We start from the raw sequence: 22,357 nt of genomic DNA, 5'->3' as shown, positions 1-22,357 counted from the left end.
GTCATGGAAAAAGCATGAAATGTTCCTAATGTTTTGTACATTCAGTGTATTTTACTTGACTTGAAAAACTTGATCTATCGCAGCTTAATTTTATAGACATTGTTGGACAATGATGTTGAAGGTTGATATGTAAGATGAGTCTCACTCCATGACTAAGCCTTAAGGTCAAAAGTCAAACTGTGCACAAGAAGGCCCATTCTTGATGAAACAAGATTAAGTTTGGTTAGATCACCAAGTCCATGTAATATGTGTTTTTTAGTCTGGGTTAGTGACCTGGATAATATTGAGCCTACAGTTTTACTGATATGTTTGTCTTTTCCATGCAATGTGTGAAAATAAAAATGCCTTGACTTATGTGTGTCTTAAGATTCGATGAGAGAAATGAAAAATAACTTGAACTAACTGAAGTATATATGTATAATTGTTGTATTAAGCCTTTTGAATTGCTATTCTAGATCGTTCTACTTTTTAACATTGTTACAGACCCCATTGAAGGCACAAGTGAGTAGCCCAGCCTAATTTCTGATCATTCATTTCTGAAAAGCATTGCACTCCAATGTAATCAGTCAGATTCCCTTGATGCAATTTCAAGCAATCATCTCTATATTTAGGTACAGTGATTTTGATAATTGTTGAATAGTTAAGCCTATCTATAACAGTTATTTATTTGCAACCCTTTTTGATCATTTAACGCACATATGTCAGAGTCAAGGCCCGCGGGCCACATCCGGCCCGCGAGAAGGTTTTTTACGGCCCCTGGGATGATCTTGATTTATTATTAGAACCGGCCCGCAGACCGCAGCAAGCCGGCAGCCCGCAGATCTTTTACACGCACCAATACTACATTTCCCACAATGCAACGGTGACGCACCGAGCAGTAGGCTGCTTCATTTCAATATTTATTGGCACAGCAGTTGTCAGCATCACAGTAAAATTAACTTTCAGATACCCATCAAAAATGGCAAAACGGAAGGTGGACACTGAGAACCGGGGGTTTCAAACAAGGTGGGAGTCGGAGTATTTGTTCACGGAGGTAGCTGGAAAACCTGTGTGTCTTCTGTGTGGAGAAAGTGTGGCGGTACTGAAAGAGTATAATCTGAGACGACATTATGAAACGAAACACGCGGACAAAAACAAGAATATGGACATGGAACAAAGGCTACAAAAGGCAGAGGAATTAAAACGAGGCCTCAAATCTCGACAGGCTCTGTTCAAAAAAGCCAAATCACAAGGCCAGGCTGCTGTCAAGGCCAGTTTTATTTTGGCAGAAGAGATCGCTAAATCAGCCCGGCCATTTACGGAGGGGGATTTCATCAAAAACTGCATGATTAAAGTTTGTGACGAAGTTTGCCCAGAAAAAAGGCAACTCTTTTTAAATGTGAGTCTGAGCAGAAACACCATTGCCGAGAGAGTAGACCAGTTGTCCATCAATCTAAAAGAGCAGCTTGTGAAAAAGGGAAAAGATTTCATTGCATATTCCTTGGCTGTGGATGAGAGCACCGACATTTCTGACATTGCCCAGTTGTCAATTTTCATCCGCGGAGTGGACTCCAGCCTAAGCGTGACAGAGGAGTTTTTGGCTTTACGTCCTATGCATGGCACAACTACGGGGCATGATTTGTATGAAGAGGTGTCAAGATGTGTAAATGAGATGGAGCTGCCTTGGGAAAAACTCGTGGGTTTGACAACCGACGGAGCACCTGCGATGTGTGGACACAGGAGCGGACTGGTGGGGAAGATACGGGAAAAGATGCAAGAGGAAAACGCGACAGGTGAGCTGACAGCTTATCATTGTATCATACACCAGGAAGCGTTGTGCGGTAAAGCCTTGAAAATGGAGCATGTAATGAGCATCATCACGCGCACAGTTAACTTTATCAGAGCCAAAGGTTTGAATCACCGCCAGTTCAAGGCATTTCTGACGGAGTTAGAAACGGAGCATGGTGATTTGCCTTATCACACAGAGGTGCGATGGCTAAGCCAGGGAAAGGTGCTTCAAAGATGTTTCGAGCTTCGTGAGGAGATTTGTCTGTTCTTGGACAGCAAAGGGAAAGACACAACACAACTCTGAGACGAAATGTTTCTGTGTGAAATGGCTTTTCTGTGTGACATTACGAGTCATCTGAATGCAATGAACTTGCAGCTGCAGGGTCGGGATCGTGTCATCTCTGATATGTACAGTACAGTGAAGGCTTTTAAAACCAAACTGACTCTGTGGGAGACGCAGATGCGGAAAGAAAATTTGAGCCACTTTCCCAGCTGCCAGACCATGAAAGAGAAGCTCTCTACCAGTGCGTTCCCGAGCGCACAGTGGGCTGATAAAATAGGTATGCTTGCCGCTGACTTTCGACGCCGATTTGCTGACTTTGAAGCACAAAAAAGCAGGTTGGAACTGCTCGGTAACCCATTTGCTGTTGACGTGGAAAGCTCACCACCAAACCTCCAAATGGAGTTGATTGACCTCCAATGCAATGATGCACTGAGGGCAAAATATGCGGCAGTGGGTGCTGCGGAGTTCGCCCGTTTCCTCCCCGACACAATGCCCCAGCTGCGCATCCAGGCTGCTCAAACGTTGTCTATGTTTGGCAGCACATACCTGTGTGAACAACTGTTTTCTTTGATGAACTTGAACAAAACATCACACAGAAGTTGACTTACTGCTGAACACCTCCACTCAATTCTGAGGATTTCCTCAGCTCAGAGCCTTACCCCGAACATTGATGAACTTGTGGAAAAGATGGGACACCACCAAGTATCACCCTCAACCTCAAACAAGTGAACATTACTGTGCAATCACATATTTAGAGTTTTTACTCAGTTCAAGTTTAAAAGTTAAAGTTTAATATTTGTTTTCACTGCATGTTACTTCTCCTTAAACAAAGTGTTGTTTTTGATTAATAGATTTTTGCACTTTATTTTATTGTATTTCAATCCAATTATATTTTAAAAATATTTCAGTTGAGTGGATGATAGAAAATTGCTATTATTGTTTTTTTCTTTGAAGTAAATTTAGCCCACTTTTGCTAAAATAGAAAATACAGGCTACTGATGGTGCCTTGAATACCGGTTTCTTTCATTTAATGTTCATGTTATGGGGATTTTTATATAAAGGAAATTTGTCTTTTGTGTCTGTTGAAAATTAAAGATTACTGACAGAGCCATAAGAAAATATTGCTTTATTTATCTGATCATATTGGAATATATTTGTTAGGTTTTCAGTAGGTTCAATTAGGTTCACTAGACTATATGCGTCATTTAAAAAATTTTCAATGAACATTCGAACAGTCCGGCCCTCGGCTTGTAGCTAAATTTTTTATTTGGCCCTCCGTCCATTTGACTTTGACACCCCTGATTTAACGCATAGGCCAACTCAGACAGATGGGGACACACATTGTCAGACCACTATGCAGTGCAGACTCTAAGATTATGGTCACTGACTCGTAATAACGGTGATGAGTGCTTGATGAAGACCATTGAAACGCCAACATGGAGAGGAAACACAAGTGATCAATACGGTGAAAATGAAGGCAACATGACAATTAACATAAGGGTGTCGTGTTGAATAGGAAAGGATATTAATTCACCCTACTTGGTCTTCTCACTGCCTATCTAATCAATGACAATATCACTCTACATTTTGGGATAGAAATTTCTAGCATGAGATAAACAAATACTTGTGGTGATAGTGTGAGTCAGAAAAAAACAGGAAAAAGTCTCCCTCAAACTGGATACTGCACAAGCTGTGCATGTCAGTTTGTGGTAGACAGACAAATACAATGCCATTCTTTACCTTCAAATGTTTACTTATGAGCCCTTTCCCAACAATGCAGAGTCAAAAATGGACTCTGGGATTAAAACCTCCCTCTGCAACTGGATCCTGGACATCCTGTCCCAGGTGTTGAGGGAAGGCATCCTGGATCCTGGACCGCCCCAGGTGTTGAGGGAAGGCAACAACACATCCATTACGCTGACCCTCCACACGGGGGCCCCTCAGGGGTGAATGCTTAGTCCCCTCCTGTACTCCCTGTTCACCCACGATTGCATGGCCACACACGACTCCAACACCATTATTAAGTGTGCCGACAACACGATGGTAGTATGCCTGATTATTGACGACGATGAGACAGCCTATAGGGAGAAGGTCAGAGACCTGGCAGTGTGGTGTCAGGACAACAACCTCTCCCTCAATGTCAGTAAAATAAAGGAGCTGATCGTGGATTACAGGAAAAGGAGGGCAGAGCAAATCCCCATTCACATCGACGGGGCTATCATGGTCCAAGAACCTATCACATTAGTGTTAGCCACCTAGCTAACGTTAGCCACAAGAAAAATATTGCTTTAATTGCTTGATATCAAAGTCATTAAATTATGGTGGTATTGATACAATAATAGTGAGGAACTTTATTGATTATGGTGAAGAGGACAGTAACTTGTGAGCGTGTGTGTTCCTCAGGTCTAGTTGGTACATGTGTAATCTCAGCGCTCCATAATCTTATGAGAGTTCAGTTACTCAATCATGCATCCAGGTGAGATACTATTATTTTTACTTGTCCAAATTATTGTCAAAAAAAGCTTACTATATGTCTACATTAGAGCATATATTAAATGGTGAGTCAGGCAAGTCAGTTAAGAAAAAAATATTATTTACAATGATGGCCTACCGGGGAACAGTGGGTTAAGTGCCTTGTACAGGGGTAGAACAACATATTTTTACCTTGTGGCATTGAGGAGTACACCACATCAGTTACTGGCTTTATCAATAAGTGCATCGAGGATGTCGTCCCAACAGTGACTGTACGTACATACCCCAACCAGAAGCCATGGATTACAGGCAACATTCGCACTGAGCTAAAGGGTAGAGCTGCAGCTTTCAAGGTGTGGGACTCTAACCCGGAGCTTACAAGAAATCCTGCTATGCCCTGTGACGAACCATCAAACAGGCAAAGCGGCAATACAGGGCTAAGATTGAATCATACTACACCGGCTCCGATGCTTGTCTTATGTGGCAGGGCTTGCAAACTATTACAGACTACAAAGGGAAGCACAGCCGCGAACTGCCCAGTGACGCGAGCCTACCATACGAGCTAAATCACTTCTATGCTCACTTTGAGGCAAGCAACACTGAGGCATGCATGAGAGCATCAGCTGTTCCGGAGGACTGTGTGATCATGCTCTCCGTAGGCGATATGAGTAAGACCTTTAAACAGGTCAACATACACACGGCTGCTGGGCCAGGCAGATTACCAGGATGTGTGCTTCGGGCATGTGCTGACCATCTGGCAGGTGTCTTCACTGACATTTTCAACATGTGAGTCTGTAATACCAACATGTTTCAAGCAGACCACCATAGTCCCTGTGCCCAAGAACACAAAGGCAACCTGCCTAAATGACTACAGACCCATAGCACTCACATTTGTAGCCATGAAGGGCTTTGAAAGGTTGGTCATGACTCACATCAACACCATTATCCCAGAAACCCTAGACCCACCTCCCTCTGCAACTGGATCCTGGACTTCCTGACGGGCTGCCCCCAGGTGGTGAGGGTAGGTAACAACACATCTGCCACGCTGATCCTCAACACTGGAGCTCCCCAGGGGTGCGTGCTCAGTCCCCTCCTGTACTCCCTGTTCACCCACGACTGCATGGCCAGGCATGACTCCAACACCAACATTATGTTTGCAGAAGACACAACAGTGGTAGGCCAGATCACCGACAACGACGAGACAGAGACCTGGCCGGGTGGTGCCAGAATAATAACCTCTCCCTCAACGTAATCAAGACTAATGAGATGATTGTGGACTACAGGAAAAGGAAGACTGAGCATGCCCCCATTCTCATCAACAGGGTTGCTGTGGAGCAGGTTGAGAGCTTCAAGTTCCTTGGTGTCCACATCAGCAACAAACTAGAATGGTCCAAACACACCAAGACAGTCGTGAAGAGGGCACGACAAAACCTATTCCCCTTCAGGATACTAAAAAGATTTGGCATGAGTCCTGAGATCCTCAAAATGTTCTACAGCTGGCCTCCCGGGTGGCGCAGTGGTCTAGGACACTCGGGGTTCGCGCCCAGGCTCTGTCGCAGCCGGCCGTGACTGGGATATGGGGCGACACACAATTGGGAGGGTATGGCTGGTAGGGATATCCTTGTCTCATCGCACACCAGCAACTCCTGTGGCAGGCCGGGCGCAGTGCGCGCTAACCAAGGTAGCCAGGTGTATGGTGTTTCCTCCAACACATTGGCTTCCGGGATGGAGGCGCGTTGTGTTAAGAAGCAGTGCGGCTTGGTTGGGTTGTGTTTCGGAGGACGCATGGCTTTCGACCTTAGTCTCTCCCGAGCCCGTACAGGAGTTGTAGCGATGAGACAAGATAGTAATTACTAACAATTGGATACCACGTAATTGGGGAGAAAAGGGGGAAAATCATTTTTAAAAATGTTCTACAGCTGCAACATCGAGAGCACTGGTTGCACTGGTTGCATCACTGCCTGGTATGGCAATTGCTCAGCCTCTGACCGCAAGGCACTACAGAGGATAGTGCATACGGCCCAGTACATCACTGGGGCTAAGCTGCCTGCCGTCCAGGACCTCAACACCAGGCGGTGTCAGAGGAAGGCCCTAGAAATTGTCAAAGACATTTACATTTAAGTCATTTAGCAGACGCTCTTATCCAGAGCGACTTACAAATTGGTGCATTCACCTTATGACATCCAGTGGAACAACCACTTTACAATAGTGCATCTAAATATTTTAAGGGGGGGGGGGGGGTGAGAAGGATTACTTTATCCTATCCTAGGTATTCCTTAAAGAGGTGGGGTTTCAGGTGTCTCCGGAAGGTGGTGATTGACTCCGCTGTCCTGGCGTCGTGAGGGAGTTTGTTCCACCATTGGGGAGCCAGAGCAGCGAACAGTTTTGACTGAGCTGAGCGGGAACTGTACTTCCTCAGTGGTAGGGAGGCGAGCAGGCCAGAGGTGGATGAACGCAGTGCCCTTATTTGGGTGTAGGGCCTGATCAGAGCCTGGAGGTACTGAGGTGCCGTTCCCCTCACAGCTCCGTAGGCAAGCACCATGGTCTTGTAGCGGATGCGAGCTTCAACTGGAAGCCAGTGGAGAGAGCGGAGGAGCGGGGTGACGTGAGAGAACTTGGGAAGGTTGAACACTAGACGGGCTGCGGCGTTCTGGATGAGTTGTAGGGGTTTAATGGCACAGGCAGGGAGCCCAGCCAACAGCGAGTTGCAGTAATCCAGACGGGAGATGACAAGTGCCTGGATTAGGACCTGCGCCGCTTCCTGTGTGAGGCAGGGTCGTACTCTGCGGATGTTGTAGAGCATGAACCTACAGGAACGGGCCACCGCCTTGATGTTAGTTGAGAACGACAGTTTGTTGTCCAGGATCACGCCAAGGTTCTTAGCGCTCTGGGAGGAGGACACAATGGAGTTGTCAACCGTGATGGCGAGATCATGGAACGGGCAGTCCTTCCCGGGAGGAAGAGCAGCTCCGTCTTGCCGAAGTTCAGCTTGAGGTGGTGATCCGTCATCCACACTGATATGTCTGCCAGACATGCAGAGATGCGATTCGCCACCTGGTCATCAGAAGGGGGAAAGGAGAAGATTAATTGTGTGACGTCTGCATAGCAATGATAGGAGAGACCATGTGAGGTTATGACAGAGCCAAGTGACTTGGTGTATAGCGAGAATAGGAGAGGGCCTAGAACAGAGCCCTGGGGGACACCAGTGGTGAGAGCGCGTGGTGAGGAGACAGATTCTCGCCACGCCACCTGGTAGGAGCGACCTGTCAGGTAGGACGCAATCCAAGCGTGGGCCGCGCCGGAGATGCCCAACTCGGAGAGGGTGGAGAGGAGGATCTGATGGTTCACAGTATCGAAGGCAGCCGATAGGTCTAGAAGGATGAGAGCAGAGGAGAGAGAGTTAGCTTTAGCGGTGCGGAGCGCCTCCGTGATACAGAGAAGAGCAGTCTCAGTTGAATGACCCCAGCCACCCCAGTCATAGACTGTTCTCTCTACTATCGCATGGCAAGAGGTACCGGAGCGCCAACTACCTCAATTGGCCCCACCAACCAGTGCTCCCACACATTGGCTAACCTGGCTATCTACATTGTGTCCCACCCACCACCCGCGAACCCCTCTTTTAGGCTACTGGTACTCATCATATATGCATAGTCACTTTAACCATATCTACCTCAATCAGCCTGACTAATCGTAGTCTGTATGTAGCCTCACTACTTTTATAGCCTCGCTACTGTATATAGCCTGTCTTTTTACTGTTGTTTTATTTATTTATTCACCTACATATTGTAGGTTTTCTTTTCACTATTGGTTAGAGCCTGTAAGTAAGCAATTCACTGTAAGGTCTACACCTGTTGTATTCGGCGCACGTGACAAATAAACTTTGATTCGATTTGATTTGTCAGCTCAGGGATTTGATCCAGTTACCTTTTGGTTACTGGCCCAACGCTCTAACCACTAGGCTACCTGCCACCCCATTAAAGGACCTCTTCATTTAGAGCAAGTATAGAAATAACCTTTAGTCATGAATTGTTATATGATTTAGTGTTTATGTGTACATTATTGGTACACACAACTTCAACGTTACTTGAATCTCTCTCCTGTACCAGTGGTTCTGAATCGGATGGAGACAGTAAAGAGAAGAAAAGGACAAGGTCTTCAGTTGCAGCAGGCCGGTGGGGGGACATGGGTTGAGTGTTGCGCTGCAGATCTAGCTCCTGACTGGTCTGTGGGCAACTGGATCTTCTCCCCAGTCGTCCTAAGTTCTCCCTTAGGGCCGTCATTGGATATTCCGGGGGGGTCAGGGTCATGGGTTCTGGTGTCAACACACCTCTAGGGGAGTCCAGAGACATTGCCTCCTAGGATATGCTTTCAAAAAATTGCTGTGAAGTTGTTGTTTCTGGTGAATTTTTAAGGGAAAATACATCCAAAAATGTTCTAATCATTTGGTCAATATGAATCTGTGTAGGAGGGCGGGAGAGAATGGGTGTGCGGAGGCACAAGGTATATGTTGTGTGTGTGTGTGAATCGATGGATTAGTAAGCAGATGTATAGAGGGGTGTAAATGTGTCTGAGAAGAAGACAGGGAGGGAGGTTGGGATAAACTTGGCCTGGGTGGTTAAGAGAGGGCAGTGATGGGAGGTGGTGATAAGCTTGGCTTGGGTGGGGTAAAGGGGGAGAACTGGGAGGGGGTGGTTGAGGGGGATGGATTTGGTTTGGGAGAAGGAGAAGGAAGCACTTAATAATACTACAGTGTAATTTTCTTGGATTTTTTGTGACTTGCAAACCCAGTGTAAAATGAACTGGCTCCTGGACAGATTAGGAAAGGATGTTGAATCGTTATTATTCCTTGTTTATCATAACAACGAAGATTCAATGGTGGTGATTGGTAAGAATGGAGAGGAGCTTCAGCCGGGAGATTGGTATGGGGTGACTGGGAGGGCATCAGACACTTCTCTGAGGTGTGTATGGGGCCCCCACTCATCCAATCTTGGTGGACTCTCCACAAGTAGACCCCCACCAGCCACAATACTTTAATTAAATGTTTTAAGGAAAACAAACCGATCACAGTGCTTAAGTGGCAGCCTTTCTTCAATATATGTATGATGAAATAATCCACTGTTTTTGTTTTGGTACATTAGGAGAGGAGTTGGGAGCAGAGTGTCTCAAGTTGCTCTATGTTGTTTGTGCTTCTTGTGTGGCTTTTTTGTTAAATGTCTGCTCGGTCCACACACTCTAAATGTATAAACGCAACATGCAACAATTTAAAAGATTTTACTGAGTTACAGTTTATATAAGGAAATCAGTGAATTGAAAGAAATAATTTAGGCCCTGATGTATGGATTTCACATGACTGGGAACACAGATATGCATATGTTGACACATCTTCTTCGCATAGAGTTGATCAGGCTGTTGATTGTGGCCTGTGGAATGTTGTTCCGTGTTCAGTTCTTCCGTGGCCTGCATACTCACCAACATGAGGTGATGAATACACATTATCTCTGTGCATTCAAATTGCCATTAATAAAACACAATTGTGTTCATTGTCTGTAGCTTATGTTTGCCCATAACATAACCCCACTGCCACCATGGGGCACTGTTCACAACGTTGACATCAGCAAACCGCTCGCCATTCCTTATTTTTTTCGGGGGAGGGGGACAACTTGTTGGTATACTGTTTTACAGCGGAGAAATGGTGTAATTTGTCCACACTGAATTTGCATACATTGCTATCCAAAAGAGAAATTGTCCAAGAAATGTACTTCAATGATGATTTCTTACATTGTGACAGTGATGCATCATGAGAAAGCTGCACATGTTCAGATAAGCACGAGATTCCCTTTCATACTATTTATTGAATATCGGAGGAATTATCGTCCAATATATTGGTCTAGTTATCCCCTGCACACACAGCGGGAGTTTTTCATCAGCACAGCATGTTTTTTTTGGTTCCTAGTGTTATTTTAGTGTTGTGTTGGGTGTCCTTCATTCTTCCATGTATTCCTTAATCCATTCGTTACTGTATCCCTCTGTCTCCAGGATGTCCTCCCAGGCAGCACCCGGCTGATGCTGGTCCAGTGTTGGTTCTCCCTGGGCTGTGCTCTGGGCTGCAGTCTCCACTTTCTCCAAGAGGGGGCTCTACACTGCTGTTTCAGCCTCCTGGCCACCGTTGGCTGCTGGCGGGTCACTGCCAACTTCTCTGGAGCCATGTCTCTAGGCTCTACACCCGTCACAGCTTTGAATGCTACTTTTTGTTCTGCGTCACCCTCCTGTCCTCCGTCCGCTCTCCTTGCTGTGGAGAGCCGTGGTCCTGGCCTTCGGCCCGGTCTTGCCACAGTGCACCACCACGTCCAGTCAGAGGGGAGTCTCTGAAGTTCTGGACGACGCTTAACATGTGCTACACCCTGTTGGTGGTCTGTGTCCAAGGGGATGGATCAATCAGAACTTGATTACCATTCAATCAAAGAATGAGTTAAATCAGTCAACTGAGAGCAGTAGCACCACAAACAGAATCGCCTCTTAGAAACATAAAGATCAGGGTCTTGTTCAGTCAGGAGAAAACATTTAAAAACTGAGTGAAATGACGGGAGGTATGACCTCAATTTGGTCAATAAGAACACAGATTTTCATTTTCAGTCAATGTTTTGCTCCAGTGTACACTACTGAACAACAACACTACTGACCCTAGTAGAATCACGTTTGTTAATTGAACTTCTCTATTGTCCTCCACAGAGGAGCAGTATGGCTGCCCAGGTAGTGAGGCCCTACTGCACACGGTGGCCCTGTGTATGGGGACCCTGCTGGTGCTCATGCTGACGGTAGGCCGCTGGACTGACATGCTCCTCATCCTCGTCACCTTCCTGGGGGGAGGCTGTCTGCCTGCTGCCCTCCCAGGTACTCCCCAAGTTCTGCCCCAGGTCAGTGTGACCCACAGCTTGAACACATCTAGCTCTCTCTGTTGCTCTGTTGGTCTTTCAGGGTTTTTTTCACCCTCTCTCTGCAGGGAGGGCAACACATTTCTTCATAGGGCTGTGTGAAAACTATAGTTTTAAGTTTAGATATTTTTATGCTTATAATTTCTGACATTGGGTCGGCTATTTGTTAGTCATCTTGTCTAATTATACTGACCAAAAATATAAACACAACATGCAACTATTTCATTGATTTTACTTAGCTACAGTTCATGAGGAAATCAGTTAATTTAAATGAATAAATTAGGCCCTAATCCATTTCATTGTGTTTGTTGTCCGTATCTTATGCCTGCCAATACCACAAGCCCCCCGCCACCATGGGGAACTGTTCACAACATTGACATCAGCAAACCGCTCGCCCACACGAAGCAATACACATGGTCTGCGATTGAGGCCGGTTGGACGTACTAACAAATTCTCTAAAACAACATTGGAGGCAGCTTATGGTAGAGAAATTAACAAACGTTTTTTGGCAACAGTTCTGGTGGACATTCCTGCAGTCAGTATGCCAACTGCACGCTCCCGCTCCCTCAACTTGAGACATCTGTGGCATTGTTGACAACATTTTTGAGTGGACTTGTATTGCCCCCAGCACAAGGTGCACCTGTGTAAAGACCATGCTGTTTAATCAGCTTATTGATATGTCACACGTGTCAGGTGGATGGATTATCTTGGGAAAGGAGAAATGCTCACTAACAGAGATGTAAACAAATTTGTGCACGACATTTTTGAGAAATATTTTTGTGCGTATGGAAAATGTCTGTCGTCATTTATTTCAGCGCATGAAACATGGGACCAACACTTTACATGTTGCATTTATATTTTTGTTCATTGTTTGTCTATACATGCAGCTTCTCGTCTTTCAACTTTGTCCCAGAAGACTAAATACAGCGGTGCTCACAAGAAAAATGTCAGAAATCAAAATAATGAATGCATCAATAATCTAGTATAGTTGGCATCAGTTAAGTTCTCTTTCATTTCTGCTTCTCTCACGGAGCGAGGATGTTTAGGGACTAAGGAGAACATGTAATACTTCTAAAACAGGGGAAAGGTTCTTCCTGTACAACATCAAATGATGTCAGTTTAACATATTTTATGGCACTGACTGTTGTGATTGCACGATAATAGTGTTCACTTCCCTCGTGACAGCTTCTATTGTTCTTTAGGAAGGAGCAGAAGACATTCACAAGCAGATCTGTCCGGCATTCCAGAAGCCTGTCATCAGACAGCGACACACAGAAAGACTATCAGGCTGCAGAATACCACAACACAGACCAGTCACTGTTTAACTCTACCTCAGACAAAAAACTTTTACCTCAAATACAGCCATCTACTGGCCTGTCTCACTCAGTGATACTGTTGAAATCCAATACTGTCCCCATTTACATAGACATGTTAAGCTTTGATGTGGCGCAGCGGTCTAAAGCACTGCATCTCAGTGCCAGAAGTGTCACTACAGACAGGTTCGATTCTAGGCTGTATCACAAATGCTGTGATTGGGAGTCCCTTAGGGCCGCGCACAATTGGCCCAGTGTCGTCCGGGTTTGGCTGGGGTAGGCCATCATTGTAAATAAGAATTGTTTCTTAACTGACTTGCCTAGTTAAAGGTTCAAAAATAAAAATAAGTGATGTTGTCACGTACACACCGCTTCCGTCATAAATCATATCAACATGAATGTTTGCTGTTTTATAACCTCGTTTGGACCTGTGAAGGGAGAGTTAACCCTGCTTACACAAGGGGACTGATGTTTGTTTACTCTTATCTTCTCCTGAATTATTAACCAGTATATTACCATAGTGACAAGGGTGTGGTTGCTAGAGCCACAGATATACAGTTTGTTCCCTGGCTACGTGACTTATGTTATTATATAACGTTGCAGTAGATTTGTGGCGTATCTAGGTATTGTATGCTATTTAGCTTTACCAGATGTTCAGACCATTCAAAATGGAACAGGTGTGTGTGTGTGTGTGTGTGTATTGTCTGTTTGCAGGCCCACCTATGGTGGTCATTTCTATTATTTAAGAAGCGTGGCAATACAGTGAGAGAAGGCGGGGGAATGGGAGGGGGTGATTAAAAGGAGACGTAGAAGATAGAAGTTGAGTCGAAGAGCAGAGGGAGAGGTGTGTGTGTGTGTGTGTGTGTGTGTGTGTGTGTGTGTGTGTGTGTGTGTGTGTGTGTGTGTGTGTGTGTGTGTGTGTGTGTGTGTGTGTGTGTGTGTGTGTGTGTGTGTGTGTGTGTGTGTGTGTGTGTGTGTGTGTGTGTGGTAACTGTTGTCTGCACTGGGTGCACCTTGTCCTTTTAAAAACCTGTCATCAATACACCCAGTTGCACAACTCTAGGACATTTACATTTAGTCATTTAGCAGACACTCTTGTCTAGGGCCACTTGCAGTCAAACAGGAAGTACAGACATGCTTCTTGCTTTATCGACTAACCTGAAAGAGAGAAATGAGACCGTGTTAGGTTTATGATGCCAGGGCTATGGCTAGAGTTTTAAATAGTTGCAGATGGAAGCAGATTAGAGTTGAAACCGGGTATTAGATATAGGCCACAGGAAGGGCCTTGTTGGTTCTACTGAATCAACTAAAAAGCCATTTATTTCATTGAGATGTAAACAATATGGGCTGTTTTCCTACAATGGCCATCTCCCCTTACCCAATCATATGAGTTGCGTTGTTAGTTTCCCCCTTTTCTGCATCTTGGTTTCTGGGTTCTTGAAGAAAGGGGGGCTAGATTTTAGAGGCTGATGTCATCACTGAGCATGCTCCCTCTTGCAGCTGTGACATCACCGCAGCGCAGCATTCCATTCTTCAGACACTGGAACAACACAGACCCCCTGACCCAGCTCCCCCTCTAGCAGCTCCCCTTCTCTCTCAAGCCACTTCTCTCAGTTTAACCTCACTCACTCCGTTCTCTCATTTCTCTCTCACATCATCTCTTACACAGTTCTGCACTGGGCCTGTGCCTTTCTCCGTTTCACCCTTCCATTATCAAGCCCCCTATCTTTTCTGAATCTTTCAACGTTCAGCCTCCCCCTTCTCTTGCACAAGCTTCCATCTGGCTGGAATGAGGGTGCATGCTCCACAAGGTTACGCTCCACTCAACGGCAAAACATTTGCTGATAGAGCTGATAAAGTCCGACTCGGGAGAGGAGAGCTCATACCATAACAGAGCTGATTTCGAACTCTCAGAGACCCTGCAATCTCTCTCTTTCTCTCCGTCTGTACCGTTTCATTTTTGCGATGATTCGTTGCACTGTAATGTGTTTGTTCATTTGCTGCTGCTATTAGTCCAGACACTGATTGAGGAATATGTTTGAATCTAACTTTAGTGAGAAGTAGACTTGTACTTTCTTTAGCCCTCAGCATTCAGTATTGGGGAAAAGGTCATGCGTTTTTGTTGATTTACAGCACTGCATTTGAGACCAATAGTTAGTTGAGGCTAAACGAGAGAGCAAGAGTGAGTGATAGAACTGAGCGGGGGATGGGAAGAGAAAAATGAAGGGGGGGAGGCAGACTCAATGAGGGAGGTAGGGAAAATAAAACTGACAGAACAATGAGGGAAAGCGGAAAAGGAGAGAGTGGGCAGAGGAGAGCTACAGAAAGAGGGCAGCTGGAAAAGGCAGGTACAGTCACATCCTGTTGGATTTCAAAAGATAAAGAGGGAGGCCAGCATGTACTCTGTGATCCTGTACGTGCTGTGCGCATTACCAACGTGTGTGAGTGTGCCTGTGCGCCAGACTGCTTGTCTGAATGTGTCATGCTTTTTACTGCACTTTGTTGGTGATTAACTGTTCACCTTTTACGGTTGGGAAAGTGTTGTTGTCATTCAGCGGGAAAGGAAGGAGGAGGGGGAGAGAGAGGGAGGGAGGTGCAGGAGGAAAAGGAGTGGCTTTCTGTAGATAGCTGTCCTTTCTGCCAGAGCTCGCCCTCTCAGTGGCGGTTTAGGAGTAACAATAGAGGAGCAGACCGGGAGTGCCGAGACACAGAGAGGGAAAGACAGAATACAGAGCTGACGCCCACATTTTCCACTCAGGTACGTAACGGCACAGTAGAAGATCGAATTTGATACGGAGAGGAATGAGGTTTTAGTTTTTCACTGTTACACTTAGGCCATTATTAGGAGTCTCATTTCAAAGTAGTTAGGCCGCAGAGAGGATGTGAGGCTTTGTGCTAGTGTGTGTGTAGTGTGTGTGCGTGTGTGTGTGTGTGTGTGTGTGTGTGTGTGTGTGTGTGTGTGTGTGTGTGTGTGTGTGTGTGTGTGTGTGTGTGTGTGTGTGTGTGTGTGTGTGTGTGCATGTGAGCGTGTATTTTTGACTGTTCAGGTAGGTTTTTCATGCATGAGTTCAGCACACTGTATGTATGAATATTTTAGAAATGTTTGTGTACATATACTATACTGCGTGAGGGAGTGAAGCAGGTATGTGCTGTTTAAATGTTACAGGTTATGTCAGCTGGTGTAAAAAGTTATTTTGGCACAGTTGACAGAGCGTGTACACCGCCACACCTTGATGAAACGGAAGTTAGAGGTGACAATGCAAAGTTCATTCTTTCTTTGGTGGGCTAAACATTTCTGTGCCCTGACACAGATCAGCCATACGTTCTGTACGTTCATGTATGGGTGAGTGTTGAAACTGCAGAGATGACTAGGCATTCAAAAGACAACTCCCACTGGAATTTAGCACCATCGGGCCTCATTGTGTTCAATAGTCTCGACGGTATGCCTAGCTTGTCCCTCACACGTGCTAGTTACGGTGGGACTTTATGTTAGTGCGTTGCATTCTGTGTTTCAGCTTCATGGCGTCGGCTGCTCCGCAGAAGAGGATGGTTTCCTCCGTCTTCATCACGCTGACGTCCCCTTACAGAGCCACCGTCACTCAGCACCAACACACGCGCACACACAGCGCCACCGCCAATGACATGCCACATGCAGCCATGCGGGTTAGCCCAGAGGACAGCAGCACCCGTAAGCCCAGTGTCGGTGACACGCAGCATGGTTCCATACATAGGCAAGAGAGGACTCCGTCTGAGTCCCAGGGCAGTGCACAGAGTGGGGACCAGAGCTCCACACCTTCCCTGGCCAGACCCTCAAAACCCAGACCTCCACCTAGCCCAGTGACCCCTAACCTCACCCTGGGTCCGGAAGACACGCAGCAGACAGATACCGCAGCATACAAGGGTCCTGAGGGTAATGAGGAGCTGCCAATACATTCATTACAAAAGCTGTAATTTTGTTGTGAAGAAATCTCGATATTACAATTTACACGTGACAGGATTGTTACGAATGATAACAAAGTACATTTTTAAATAGCACGTTGACCGGCAGGGTTGTGATGCTGAATGCAGTGTTATTATTGCTACACTGGAACCTCTTTTCCTCACAGAGCTCCCTCCTCCACCTCCCCTTCCTCCTGTGTCTGTGGATGCTGAACTGACGGAGGATCTTGCACCTCTCCTGCCTCCTCCACCCGTACAGGAGACGCCAACTGCTCCCATCCTCCGACCTGTGTATCCAGACAGACCAACAGTGTCTGAACAACCGGTAAGATTGACCCTAGTATTCTACATCCCATGCCATGTTATTGCTAGCCCTGGCACGATGACCGTAGAAGTTTGTAAGGCTGTACAAACCGATGTGGGACCCGGCTATATTATTACCGTTCAACGCCCTCCATGTTTAGATTTCTTCTAACAACACTATATAAAAGTTCCCTATATATTTCTCAAGAGACCTCATCTCTTTACCATTCTGTTGAAATGTTCAATAATGTCTTAGAAGGCCATGATACTGAGAGGTGCCATTCGCTGTGTGCAGAGACTCTAACGTGTATATGACATCCGTTGAGGAGACAACAAGGATGCATCTGTAGTACAGATTAGTGGGGGGGGGGAAACACAGCTGTCTTTTGGATACAGTGGATGACACAGCACAAAAACACATTAGCACCCGCTTCTAAAGTACTTCTATATTTTCTTTCGCAAATTTTTTTAAATTCAGAAACAGGACTGTTGATCCCTCTCAGGGAAACTTTACCCTCCCTGTCACCCCATTATTCTGTTCTCCAACTCTCAGTCGAAACAATAACAGCACAAACCAATAAAGATGCCTGAATGGAGAGAGCAGGACTATTGGGTACATGGAGTGTCGTTCCCCTTTCTCTGGGGCACTGGGGAGTTTATGTATTTTTGCTAAGAACAGTGTGTGTGTGTGTGTGTGTGTGTGTGTGTGTGTGTGTGTGTGTGTGTGTGTGTGTGTGTGTGTGTGTGTGTGTGTGTGTGTGTGTGTGTGTGTGTGTGTGTGTGTGTGTGTGTGTGTGACCTTTCTCCGTAACCATGAACTGAATCCCTCTCGATCCAGAAAGTTTGGACAAAAAAAACCTACAAAATGCTCAAATTTTGAGACCGAGAAAACAGAGAGAAAATAGTGTATTGACTTTACTTTAAAATGGCACTGTTGAGGAAGGCTGAAGAATAGCGTGTCTGTGTGCCAAACAAAATGATTAGTCACGCAAGTGAAGAATCTTTGACTTAATCCCCCTTTTTTTTACCCACAGAACTTTGCAGTGAATAGACCGCCAGAGCAAAGAACACCATCTAGTGGGGGGGACCAGAAGGAACCATCCCAGGAGCAGCTACAGATGGTGGAGAGCAAGGGTAAGGTGAAACTGTGTCTGTGACCTTATAGAAATGTCATCTGGGTATGTAACTTTTCACAATTCACCGTTAAGATATCAGGGCTCGAATTAACCCCATAACAAATCAAGGACACCACATAACAATTGAAATATCAAATAATCCTCTCCCCACACACACACACACACACACACACACACACACACACACACACACACACACACACACACACACACACACAATTGTGAGAGATTTCGACATTACGCACCCTCAAGACTCAATGTGTAATTTTACCTTGCTTGATATGTGAATGTGTGCTTCGTAGAGGTGTGTGGCTTCTGCCGTAAGCCTGTGGCTCTGAGTGAAACTGCCATAGAGGCTCTGAACAGGACATACCACGCCAGTTGCTTCCAGTGCAGACAGTGCCATATCCCTCTGGCTGGTAAACTGTACTACAATAAGGCAGGAATACCACTCTGTGAGGACTGTTACCAGGTATAAACAACCTCCTGGGGAGGAACAGTACATGTTGTAGAGATTGACTTAAGATGAGGATGAAGATGATGATGATAAACTACTCTCTTTCCTGCAGGCCAGTTTGGAACTTTGCTGGGCATGTGGGGAAGTTATCAAAGACCATGTTATCCGTGCACTGGAAAGAGCTTACCACCCACCTTGCTTTATCTGTGCGACGTGCAGCCAACCAATTGGAGAGCAGAGATTCGCTCAGGGAGAGGTTGGGGAAGTGTATTGCCTCCAGGATTACTACAGGTAAACAAACGCATTACGACACAAATCTCCGTCTTCTGTTCCCGACACACTCGTGTATCCTGATTACCTGAGGATGAGAGCTACTAAATGGGCTTGATGTTGTAAGTGAAAATAATTCATCATGAATACATAATAATGAAATGAGGTCCTCTTGTCTGATTTGTTTGTTGAAGGAAATACGCTCCCCAGTGTAGTGCCTGCCAGCAGCTGATCATTCCAAGAGAGGATGGCACGGACAGCTTCACCGTGGAGTGCCTGGGACGCTCCTTCCATGAGGACTGCTATCGCTGTGAGGTACAGGACACGAACAAGAGAAAGGCTCTTTATATGTTAGTGTGATATGTGTTCGCTACATTTGCATGCCGATCTCAATCAGCTGAATAATTACTGGGGATTGGTTTCTTCACAATCAGTTCAGTACAGCAAGAATAGAATAACGTTATAATAGAATAACTTAATTTTTCCCAGAGGAAACTTTGGCTGTGGCATCTGCATCTCACAACCTTTTCCCTTTTATACATCCTGTGTTCAGGTCTGCAGTACCCAGCTCTCCCCAGAGCCAAACGACCATGGCTGCCATCCACTGGATGAGAGGGTGCTGTGTAAGTCTTGTCACCTGACCATGGTACAGTCTGCCCAGCTCTAATACTGAACTCAGAACCAGGGCCTGTATTCAGGGTTTGGGAGTTACTGATTACATGTATCTGATTACAAAAAAAAATTTACTTTTAAATTTAGGAAGAATGTTTGCGAAATGATGACACCTTTTTGTTTTCTCAATGACATTTAATTCAGCGTTGGAAAAAGGTGTACATTTTAAGTGTGCTCCACCTCAGAGACCACTATGATGACACATCAAATGTTTGATGGATCCTTTTTGTCTCCTTTAATGCCTCGTAAGGGGAAAGTAATCAAAAAGTAATATGATTACATTACTGAGTTTGGGTAATCCAAAAGTTATGTTACTGATTGCAATTTTGGACAGGTAACTAACTAGTAACTGTAACCAAACTAATTACATTTAGAAATGACCAAACTCTGCCCGTATTCATAAAGCGTCTCAGAAAAGCAGCCACGGTCTAGAATCAGTTTTGCCTTTTAGATCGTAATGAATAAGATTGAATGGAAAGGGCAGACCTGATCCTAGATCAGCATTCCTACTCTGAGACCCTTTATGAATACGGGCCCAGGAACCAGGGTGGGACGCTCCAACTGTGCAATGTAGCATATGGAGAGACAGGCTGAAAGTCAACGGAGTAGGTCCTGATTGGATTGTAAAGGAGAAATATCGATGAAACTGGGAAAGAAGACGAGCCTTCCTAGTTCTGCATCATGGGAATAAGTCGTTGGACTTAGAATGTAACAAACTTTCTTCATCACACAGCATTTAGAAATTATTTGCAATTATTGTTTACGTAGCAAGACATGTTTATCAATTGCCTCCTATACTTCTTTCACAATTGATACTTTTGCACTCTTTTTTTTTTACCCACACTAGTAAATGCACCAAAGATATTTATTCAACATACATTTTCAAGTATTTTGTCGTATGCATTCTTTGAATATTATGTAGTGCTCAGTGCTGTATGTTCATTCTCAATATATCCTTTCATATGAGAAAATAAACTAATATATTATATAGTATTGTGCTTCATTTTATTTATTTTTTTGTTGCTTCCCTTGCTCTCTCCACGTTGTCAATCTTTTTTGAGACAGGCATGTTCTATGTATGGCTTGCATGCATAATTTACTCAAGGAACACAGTGAACATTAACTAAGTAAAGAAACATAAGTTGTAGGATATTTACAAGGAAAATGACCTATGCAAGAGGAATTAAACCAGAGGCTGTACAGTTCTAATAAACCATGATGGGGGTGGACATGGTGTTATGCAATTTCAGAGCACAGTCGACGTGCCATTAAAACCTTCACAAATGAGTTTGCCCACCAAGATGCTGTGGTCAATGACTTGCGTAATCGACACCTTTTAGAACAGAATACTCAACAAAGCCATGATGCAAATAGGCTTTGATTTAGGAAGAATTACGTGTGTCCTGTCAATGCACGTACATAATACATGCAGGCAAAGTGTGCCATCATCATTTGCCTTCTCAGCACAGGGTTGCCATGGAATAACCCATTTTGGGAGAATCACGGATCACCTCAGGCAACATACTAACCAAATGTCTTCTCTATTCATTAAAACCTCAGAGGCTACATAGATGTGTTTGATAATGCGAAGTGTATAAGAGGTCATACAATAAGTTTTGTAGTGATTCCTATGTTGATGGTGTAAATAGTATTTGTTTGTCTGTGGTGTGTAATGAAGAACAACCAGACTGCAATCGACACATTTATGAAATTGCTTATTCCAGTTACTAATAAGCATGCACCCGTTAAAAAAATAACTACAAATTGTTAAATCACTGTGGATTGATGAGGCATTGAAAAATTTTATGGTTTAGAGGGATGAGGCAAAAGGAATGGCAAATAAGTCTGGCTGCACAACCAATTGGCAAACACACTGCAAATTGAGAAATCATGTAACTAAACTGAATAAAAAGAAGAATAAATTATACTATGAAACAAAGAAATGACATAAAGAATGATAACAAGCTTTGGAGCTCCTTAAATACAATTTTTGGCAAAAATGCAAACAGCTCCATCATTTATTGAATCAGATGGCTCATTCATCACAAAACCCACTGACATTCCCAATTAATTTAATTATGTTTTAATTGGCAAGATTAACAAATTTAGGCATGACATGCCAGCAACGAACTCTGACACAACTCATCCAAATAAAACTGATAAAATTATAAAAGACAAGCATTTTCATTTTGAATTCTGTAAAGTGAGTGTGGAAGAGGTGAAAAAAGGATTGTCTATCAACAATAACAAGCCACCGGGGTCTGACAACTTGGATGTAAAATTACTGATAATAATAGCGGACAATATTGCCACTCCTATTTGCCATATATTCAATCTAAGCCTACTAGAAAGTGTGTGCCCTCAAGCCTGGAGGAAAGCAAAAGTCATTCCGTTACCCAAGTATAGTAAAGCCCCCTTTACTGTCTCAAATAGCTGACCAATTAGCCTGTTACCAACCCGTACCAAACTTTTGGAAACAATTGTGTTCAACCAGTTACAATGCTATTTTACTGTAAACAAATTGACAACAGACTTTCAGCACGCCTATACGGAACGACATTCAACAAGCACGGCACTTACACAAATGACTGATAATTGGCTGAAAAAAATTCAGTGTGGCTTTTAACATTATCGTCATAGTTTGCTGCTGGAAAAACGTGTGTTCCACTGGCTAAAGCCAGAAAAGTGTCTAAAGTGTCTATGAATGCACATGACTCAACACTACACGTCAGCTACCACAGCGAGTGAAATCACCAAAACACTTAACAAAGAGCTGCAGTTAGTTTCAGAAAGGGTGGCAAAGAATATGTTAG

At 44.6% G+C, this 22,357-nt stretch overlaps 1 protein-coding gene across 1 annotated transcript; it reads left to right on the top strand.

Moving 5' to 3' along the window:
• The first annotated feature begins 15,368 nt into the window (after window positions 1-15,368).
• Window positions 15,369-20,537, top strand: fblim1 (filamin binding LIM protein 1). Its single transcript, XM_046312355.1, has 8 exons — window positions 15,369-15,525; window positions 16,283-16,677; window positions 16,874-17,031; window positions 18,044-18,143; window positions 18,448-18,617; window positions 18,715-18,893; window positions 19,067-19,187; window positions 19,426-20,537. Exons 2-8 carry the CDS (start codon window positions 16,287-16,289, stop codon window positions 19,537-19,539), a joined length of 1,233 nt encoding a protein of 410 aa, XP_046168311.1. The 5' UTR covers window positions 15,369-15,525; window positions 16,283-16,286; the 3' UTR covers window positions 19,540-20,537.
• The last annotated feature ends 1,820 nt before the right edge of the window (window positions 20,538-22,357 follow it).

Source organism: Oncorhynchus gorbuscha, linkage group LG18, assembly GCF_021184085.1.
Source record: "Oncorhynchus gorbuscha isolate QuinsamMale2020 ecotype Even-year linkage group LG18, OgorEven_v1.0, whole genome shotgun sequence".
Classification (NCBI taxonomy): domain Eukaryota; kingdom Metazoa; phylum Chordata; class Actinopteri; order Salmoniformes; family Salmonidae; genus Oncorhynchus; species Oncorhynchus gorbuscha.
Note: the sequence above shows the minus strand (reverse complement) of the source record. Positions and strands in the feature narration are given on the sequence as shown.